At 33.6% G+C, this 10,129-nt stretch overlaps 1 protein-coding gene across 1 annotated transcript in view; it reads right to left on the bottom strand.

The window, feature by feature from the left end:
- Nucleotides 1–3,672: 3,672 nt before the first annotated feature.
- Nucleotides 3,673–10,129, bottom strand: part of LOC145277936 (universal stress protein in QAH/OAS sulfhydrylase 3'region-like) — a 60,232-nt gene continuing 53,775 nt past the window's right edge. The window contains exon 4 of the mRNA XM_080130013.1: nucleotides 3,673–3,933. Coding sequence (XP_079986139.1) covers nucleotides 3,739–3,933 — 195 coding nt within the window. The 3' untranslated portion in view covers nucleotides 3,673–3,738. The remainder of the gene's footprint in view (nucleotides 3,934–10,129) is intronic.

Genomic DNA, 10,129 nt, shown 5'->3' with positions numbered 1-10,129 from the left:
GAATGCACTGTTCTTTCATACATTACAATATAATCATTCTTTTAACTTGAAACAAATAAACCCATTAAATTCATTTTAAATAAAGTTCGGCAAAGACTTAATGGAATGTGCTCTGGCGGACTCATAGCACTTGTGCTTTCCCGACTAACTCGACAAGCAGTAAAATCCGATTTCTCCAGTATAGAAATGCCGGAAAGCCTTTTACTCTAATAGTTTCATACTTTGAATTGGAATCTTCTCTTGCAAAAAAATTTGCGCAAATCTTTTCGCAAATTCAGTTCCTCACAAATAATGTGGCGTTGTTCGGGGGTCACAATAGTAATATTAAAGTATTACATTACATTGATTGTGAATCGTACTAGTAATATTGCGGTATTACCTATGAAAAATGGTATGTAGTAATAGAAAAGTGTTCAATAAACCTAGATGGAGCAGGAATGTTAAAACGCAGCATTGTTCGGGAAGAAACACTTCTTTTTCTTATGTTATTATATTGTATACATTATTCACGAGAAACTGAAGATTTGAGCGATGTTTGTTCCAAGAGAAGATCAGAAAGAAAGATGTTGTCATGACAGCAGGGAGATGGTCGAGCTGATCAATTCAGATCCCGCAGTTCTTTTGGCCTGCGATGAAAGCTGGATCTACTGCTATGACCCAGAGACTAAGAAACAGAGTTGAAAGCATGCTGGCCTTCCCAGACCCAAGAAGGCCAGACAGAGCAAATCCATCTAGAAACTTATGATGATCCCTTTCTTTTTGACAGCACGGGCATGATCTACATGTACTCGGTTCCTTACTGGACAGACAGTCAGCAAGGAATAATATGCTGAGGTTTTAAGGAAGTTCAAGAAGAGATTCCATTGGAAGAGGCCAGCACTCTTCAAAACGTGTCAGTGGCATATCCACCAGGACAATGCACCTGTTCACGACTCCATCCTTGTCATAGATTATTTGATCAAGATAAACATCAAGACAGTTCCTCACCTTCCCTATAATCCAGACCTTGCTCCCTGTGACTTTTGGTTATTCCCTAAGCTCAAGGAAAACCTAAGAGGCTGTCGTTATGAGGCAATTAAGAAGATGAAAAGAGGTTGTGACGAGGGTATCGATACGCACAATAGGACTTCAATGGGGGCTTCTAGAAGTTGTTGGAACGGTACAATTGCATTGCAGCCAGAGGAGATTACTTCGAAGGGGACTAATGTTTTATGCATGTACTATCAATAAAAGTGCCCATACAAAAAGTCTGGAAACTTATTGAAAGCACATCGTATATATATATATATATATATATATATATATATATATATATATATATATATATATATATATATATGTGTGTGTATGTATATATATATAATTAATTTGTCGACGAGAATAGTTTTGCACCGTTTTTATGTCTGTAAAACGATTAAAATCAAAATATAATGTGTTTAGAATGGTTATTCCTAAGAAATTAAATTTAGAGAATCTTGCTTAATTGGTGTCTAATAACTATGGATAAATTTAATGTAAATCTAAAATTTTTTTTTTTTTTTGTACTCACTCATATGCCCCCTGAAAACTTTATAATGATCCAAAGAAACTGAAACAAGGGTTTTATTTATTTTTTATTACTTCATGTCTAATCCCTATTGTTATCGTTCATAAAAGTCGGAAGTATTTCAATTTTTTACCAAGTGTTTCCACCCTATTTGTATAAAACTAAATGATCTCCTAAATCACATCTTTACATCATTTGTAGACATTTATGCTGATGACACTACCATTTATAGTAGCACATCTAAGACCGTAAACGACCAAGTTCTCTCTGATTCTCTCTCCTCTGATCTTGAGCACATGGTACAATGGGGAAAGGAGTGGCTGGTTACTTTTAATGCATCTAAACCCAAGCTTCTATCTTTACATCATCAACGCTCTGATCCACATCTGGCATCAATTGAAATGAATGGCTCTCGTCTTCTGGAGGCCTCAAGTTTTGACAAGCGTCTGGGCTTAACCGTTACTCCTGATCTTAAATGGAACATGTACATCAAATCTGTTGCCAAGGCCACTGGAAAAATGGTGGGATCTTTCTATCAATCCAGTAGATATCTCACTACTGATGCAATTCTCTATCTATATAAGAGCCAGGTACGTCCAATGATGGAATACTGTTGCCACATCTGGGCAGGAGCTGCTAGAAAGGACTTGTTCTGCCTTGATAGAGTTCAAAATAGACTTCGTAGCCTCGTAGGAGATGTCCTTTTCTCTTCCCTGCAACCTCTATCTCACAGAAGAGATGTTGCGGGTTTGTCTCTGATGTATCGTTATTTTCATGGAAAATGTTCGACTGAACTTCAGTCTATGGTCCCCCCTCGCTAAACTTTCACAAGAAACACTCGTCTAGCTGAAAACACTATCAATAATTTCCCCCACTCTTTATCTGTGCCTAAACCTAAACGTAGATTCCATGAACAAAGCTTCTTTCTTAGAGCTGCACACCTGTGGAATTGTCTTCCGTTTTCCTGCTTTCCGGCTGACTACAATATGGTTGTGTTCAAGTCTAACGTAAACAAGTTCTTGATGAGCCGTTCCATATAAGTTAAAAATTTATCGCATTTTCATTACTAATGATTACTATATTGTCCAATTTCTACTGTACAGTCTTTAACCCTTATCCTCGAGTGGCCTCTTGGCCTTGATAATGTGTTGATGCCTGTGTAAAAAAGAAAAAAAAAGATCACATGATTACCTTTCAAGCCTAATAGTTGCGTTCCGAAAATCCATAAACGCAAATTCTTAGCTTAGGAATAACTCGTGTACATACAAATCTATACACTTGTGCACATGTATAACTTGATATCAGTAAAGATATATAGTTAAAAAAAAAAAAGACTCAAAGAACTAATGAACTATAAAAAAAAGAGAAGGGTAGATTTTTTTTAGAAAAGACGATTGTGCAAGATGTTTAAAAAATCTTTCATACCAGTGTCCCAAGAAATATTTGAAATGAAATATCAGATGATTCTAATATCTTTAAATCATGACTTGTATTTTGGTTTCTGTAAAAAAAAAAATTTAATTAATTTTTGGTGCAAGTCCAAAATTCAACCTATTTAAAAAACAAAAATAAAGACATTTTTATGATGTGGGTATCTGTTGCGAAATGAAAATGCCATATTCCAAAAATCTCGTGAATTGATCAATTTTTTAAACTAAGAAAATCAAATTTTAGGAGGAAACGAGAACGATGTGTCTTGCGCTACTACATACTTGAAAAGTATAAATCTATCATTGGTTACCTCCCTTTAATAACTTCAAGAACTAGAGGTCAAAATCATCCTTGAAATGACTGCGAAATGAAATGACTCACCATTAAATCGTAAAAACTTTTTTTTAATAAAACTGTATCAATTTAGGTGATTTTGGGAGCATGATCTTTTCGATACATGATGGATACGTACGCCATAAAGATTTTTCTTTATTTTTTTTAAATGTAGGTTGAATTTTGGACTTGCACACAATTTAAAAAATATCAATGTTTGATTCGAAATCTTTAACACAATAACGTATGACATCACTACAGTCCGTTAAGATAAAATATTCTCTCATTATTTTATAGTTCAGCAAAAATATTTTTAACAAAATCAAATGAGCGTAGAAAGAAAAAAACATCAAGTTAATATGTTATATTTAAAAAATGAATTTATTTTGGGTGACAACGAGATTTGACGAGATTTGACGAGATTTCGATTATTGATAGCGAACTATAACAACAGGAACATCGGAATGATGGAGTACGTAATCGCTGACGCTTCCCAAGAGGGTTCGACGCACGGAGCCCAGACCACGAGTTCCGGTCACAATCATGCAAGCCGCTTCTTCTTTTGCCGCCGTAATGATAGCTTCTCCAGGTTTACCAGCAATTCTTCGAACTCTGCCATGAATCTGTCAAGATAAATAATAAAAAAACAACCATTTAAAAAGACAAACTTATAATGGAGATTTGGTGTAATTGTAACTACGTCATGTTTATCAAATCCTATACTATATTTTACTTTTATTGTATTTACAATGTAAAAACTACTCGAAGTCGCAAAGTAACTTTTCAGAGTAACTAAAAAATAAAATGAGAAAAACTTCAGGTTTGATTGTAACACCGACGTTTTCTCAATGCAACAACGCTTCTTATTTTACTAACAAATTTTATCCTCCTATGTTATAATTCCCGTGATTTGTAGGTTTCTATGCATTTTTACTACATTCAATAATATACTAGCGAGACCTGTGGATATTCCACAACAGCATTTTTCATATGTAATATATTGTTGCTGGGCATTCTATGGACATTCAGCGTGAATGGAGATCCCGCGATATTATTGTAGCCCTTTTTGTTACAACTGTAAAAGTATTTATCCAAGTTATCTGGCTAATGTAGTGTCAGAATATATCTGGTTATTACGATTTATCTCCAATACCCTTATGAATTTATGGCATTTCTATTGTATGGACTCCCGGTGCGAACGGAAACCCTACAATGTTATCATACCATCTTTAGACAGAACAGGTACTACCCTTGGATTCTAGTCAGAAGATCAAGAATCAATTATTTTTTTTTTATTTCAGTTTTTTCACATTGCGTTTTCGGAAATCCTATTTACCAAAAAGGAGGATAGAAGGTGATAACATACTACGACCATTAAATTAGCATATCTATATAATAATTTAATGTCCGTAGAATGTTATCACCTTCTATCCTTTTTAATAAATAGGATCACCCGATCGAATAATTTATAATCTGGAAACAGTATAACACGTACGTACGTACGTACGTGTGTTGTTATAGTTCGCTATTAAAGGTACTACGGTATTAATACAGGGTGCCCCCCCCCAAAAAAAACGGGCCCCAACTCTAATAAGGCCCCGTTTCTTAGTGTTTGGTCCGAATGAAATGAAATGAAACTTTGGTCATAACTAGTTTATTATATTCAAAACATCACATCAAAACACAAGGGTCTTTGGCCTTTTTTTCTCCGTTCTACAGCAAATGTTCTAGATGGCCTCCATTTAGCTTTTGTTTTTGTTTTTGGGTCACCCTGTATATAGATAGTTTATTTTAGGATAGAATTTAAAATCACATAGTTACGTTGGTGAGCATATTGTTTAATCTTAATAATTATAAAACTCTGTGAACCGTTCGGGCGTCCTTACTTGCTTGAATATTGTAAAGAATAATACTTCTATGTAATAATAATCAACAATGAGTAGAGTCGGCATTTTTTTAACCTTAGCGACATCAGATTATTTGTAAATTTGTTGATCGAGTCATCTCATTTTCTGAGATGTGTGAAAGCCGATAACGTATTCACGAACATGAAATTGTGTTAGCGTATTATTATTATTATTATTATTATTATTATATAAACTAGCGGGACCCGTGGAAATTCCACAGGGAACTCATTCATATGTAATATGTTGATGTTGGCATTTTGTAGATGTTCAACGTAAATGGAGACGCTCTGATATTATTGTAGCTCTTTTGTTAACACTGCAAACGTATTTATCTGAGCTAGCAAGGATGCCCGGCATAGCCCCGTCGTAAAGTACGCTTAAATATGATATTTTAATTTGTGCAGATTTCGCATATATTATGATAGAGTTAATGTTCTATCTATTTTTATCTTCTCTTCTTCTATCTATCTATTTCTATATAAATAAAATGAACTCATTTTTTCCCGTCGGATTTTGACATTAATAGGATTAAAAATCAAGATATTTCATGCAAATATAATATGCACAAACGGCAGAACAATATCTGAGGTGTGTTATAGGCTTATTATTTCTCAAATTCTTCGATAATCTTAGATTTCTATACTTTTTCTGCTGAGAAGTCACGGCCAAAATCGGTTAAGATCAATGGAAGTGGTAAAATATTTTATCTCTATTAAATTCCTCCTCCCCCTGCCACCACTTAACACCGTTTGGGGATCGTTCACAAGGAACAGTTGAGAAGAGAACACCGGTTTGGCTTCGTAGTTCTTTCATGTGAAGTTATTTAAAATCACTAATCTAAGCTGTAGTGCTTTGTGGCGTAGTGGTTAGCGTGCTGGACAGTTCACATTATATTTTCACGTTCGCGCCGACCTACCGTAGTCGTTTTTTTTTTTTTTTTTTTTTTTCCTAAACAACTGGAATGGACTTTTCTTGATGGCCGAACTGTTAACGTTGCAGATGTTTTTTTTTTGTTTTTTTTTTCACACTTTATTTTCCTACTTTTACTCATGACTCCGGGTTTGATCGTTCCTACTTACCTACCATAACATTTTTTAAAACTCCCCCCCCCCGTCCCGGAAACAAACACTCGGGCAACGCCGGGTACCCCCGCTAGTATATTATAAAGTTGCGATTTCAAAAAAAAAAATATATATCCATATGACTTGGGTGCATCAGCTTGAACGTGCCGACCTACCGTAGTCGTTTTTTTTTTTTTTTTTTTTCCTAAACAACTGGAATGGACTTTTCTTGGTGGCCGAACTGTTAACGTTGCAGATGTTTTTTTTTTTTTTTTTTTTTCACACTTTATTTTCCTACTTTTACTCATGACTCCGGGTTTGATCCTTCCTACTTACCTACCATAACATTTTTTAAAACTCCCCCCCCGTCCCGGAAACAAACACTCGGGCAACGCCGGGTACCCCCGCTAGTATATTATAAAGTTGCGATTTCAAAAATAAAAAAATATATCCATATGACTTGGGTGCATCAGCTTGTGTCGAAACTGAAACTAACGAAAAAAAAATTATATATATATATATATATATATATATATATATATATATATATGTATGTATGTATATATATATAACTTCAGTTCCTTCAGTTATAATCGAAACCGAAATCAAAACTTATGAAGCATTCTTGATAAAATTATTTATAAAAAAATAGATGACTTAAGTGCCATCAGTTATAATCCAAACCGAAACCAAAACTTATGAAGAATTCTTGGTAAAATTATTTATTACAAGAAATGGAAGTCCATAACAATTAAATGACGGTCACTCGGATGTAAGCGTGACACACAAAATAAATGACACACGTTATCCAATTAATATATAGATTATGATAATTTAGAAGTAAAGAAACTCAATATTTTTAGTTGTACAAGAAAACGTCACGGTTTATGAAATTTCAAATGAAATAAAAGTAGAATAATGATAGTGGTTGTGGCCCAATGGGTCACTGGTACATCTAGTGGATTATATTTCTCTTTGACTATCCGTCCATCCATTACAATTTTTTCTCGGAAACTACAGGTACTAATCTAACTGAAATTTTGTATGGACCTTTGTTATGATAAGGTGCAGCAAACGAAGTATTATGGTATCCGTTCAATTCAAATTAAGGATTAATAGAAATTAGTATTTAACGGAAAAATGAGTAACAAAATTAACTATGATCAACCAATTTGACGTAAAGGGCTTATTCTAAGTTAACAGGCTTTAACTTTTGCCCGTTTTTAAATGGGCTAAAAAGGATAATACAGTAGAACTCCGGGATATGACATTAATCCATTCCAGGGTTGGGATCGTGAGGTGAAATCACCGTATAGCGGGTTCTAAGCAAAATTGCATACAGTACATATTTAAAATTAGTAACAAAATACAGTACAGTATATAACACAAATGTATATAATCAAATAACATTATAAATAACACAGCAAAGCGGGGCAAATACCGTAACAGGGACCGGAAAAAACATCGTATTCCACATCGTAACCTGAAAAAAACCGTATCCTAGGTCCACCGTATCCGGGGTTCTATTATATTACATCATCGACTTTTTTTAATTCTAACAATTCGTTTTAAAGCAATACATATTCTCAATCTTTTTACTGGAAAAATAATTGTCAGCTAAATATTCTTGAAATTAATAGAACGAATGTCACTTGACATGACTTTAAAATTGCGTGTAAAATTGTACAGTTTTAGTCAACATAAATGTTTATTCACAGAATTAAAAAAAATATTTAGACATCAAGACATTGAAACATATTTAGACATTAAGACATTGAAACATATTTAGACATTAAGACATTGAAACATATTTAGACATTAAGACATTGAAACATATTTAGACATTAAGACATTGAAACATATTTAGACATTAAGACATTGAAACATATTTAGACATTAAGACATTGAAACATATTTAGACATTAAGACATTGAAACATATTTAGACATTAAGACATTGAAACATATTTAGGCATTAAGACATTGAAACATATTTAGACATTAAGACATTGAAACAACGAATATTAAATCAAAAATATAGTAGATGAATATGTGTCTGTAAATATTTAACCGATAAACTCTTAAACTGGTCACATAACACTGAAATCAACAGGAAATACTAATCGTACACCAAGGATAGTTTTTAACGAGTAAAATCTTTGTTTGGATGGATGAATAACGTGTACAGAAATATGTCGGCAAGTTGAAATGCAAAATGTTCATTTCAACTTGCCGACATATTTTTATTACTTTTACACATGCGCAAATTCAAATCATCATCATAGCTAGAAATCGTTTAATTTAATTTTTTTTTTTTTATCTATCTGTCGGGTTAGCGACTGGAGCGCTGAATGTTTTAATTTCTAATCTAGCTGATGGCACCAAAGTCATTTTATCTTTATTTTTGAAATCGCACTACTATATATTAGGTACAATATAATATTCAAAAGAGAATTGCTGCCATAATAATAAATACGAAATCTACATGAATTAAAATATCATATTTAAGCGTATTTCAAGACTGCCCCCTCCCGCTAGTAAGTAAATAAAATATGGAAAATAAAATGAATGAATTGTTAACAGTTCCAAAAATATGAATTTTACACAAATTTTTTCCAAGTAAATACGCTTATTTACATTTTTTTTAATATGTTCAGAAATCTAATTTATAAAAGGCTGTCTGTCTGTCTGTCTCCATATTTTCAAGCTATCTCATCCGAAACTAAAAGTCGCAAAAGGCGCTAGGGGCCTCAAATGAGTGTATTTTTTACGGACCGTTTATTTATGGGTTTTTAGCAGTTAAAACATTTTGTACATTCATCTTAGTTTACTTTTAATTTTTAATCAGTTCATATACGCGTCACGTTGGTACAGTGGTGACGTCACCAGCTTTGAATGATACAGTTTTAATTTCGATTCTTTCTTTCTTTCTTTTTTTACTTTTGAAATCACAACTCTTTAATAATATATACGAAATCTGGACAAATTAAAATATCATGTTTAAGCATATTTTACGCCCGGGCAAAACCGGGAGTCTCACCCCCTCCATCACTAGTAATGAATATTAAAAAAAAATCAGTTTATGAATATTTTCATTTATTATATTAAAAAAAGGCAATACACTTATATCAAAAGATTGTGCGAAAATGAAATGAAGCAAAACAAAATAGCGTGGAACGTAATTGGGCGGGAGTTCGTCACATTAACTAACATCGTTTACTTCCTTTGACGTGTAGTGGCGCTCGAAACAGGAACGGGCTCAAGAAAGTTGATACGCTGGTTTGCCAACTTAAGAAATGAGAGACGTAGCTCAAAAGTAGAAACGCTAACGATGCGACTCTAACGACACACACGTATTAACATCCATGTTCAATAAGTATTGTATACCAACGTCTCTCTGTGTCCGTGTTGTATCTTTGTATGCAAATTGTGAACAGTGAGTGTTTCATGCCTGCTCGGTGACCGCCAATGCTAGCACCAACATGGCCAGAATAAGATAAAGAAAACCAACGTTTAGGGTGTGGTGGTTGGTTAGGGAAGCTAAACATAGTTATACACAGTACACTTGCCTCAGTTTATTCCGTATGAGAGTAGACGCATGATTTTGCATTTGAAGGAGTGTTTTTATAAGCTTTCTTTTGTTATTGTATGAATATGTGTGTAAGTTTGTCGTATCCTTCGTTTAAAATATTTATCTTAACTTTGCCTACCTAGTATCAAGCGTGATGCGGTGGCTTGTTTTTATAATAAAAAAATGGCTTGTTTTTCTCTACAGCAAAAGTCATGTGTGACACTGAGTTACAATTTTTCTCATTAAATCAACATAATACTTCAGGACTTAATAATTATGAT

This window comes from Euprymna scolopes, chromosome 6, assembly GCF_053919585.1.
Source record: "Euprymna scolopes isolate OS-2025 chromosome 6, ASM5391958v1, whole genome shotgun sequence".
NCBI classification, from domain to species: Eukaryota; Metazoa; Mollusca; class Cephalopoda; order Sepiida; family Sepiolidae; genus Euprymna; species Euprymna scolopes.
This window is presented reverse-complemented; position numbering and strand designations above follow the sequence as displayed.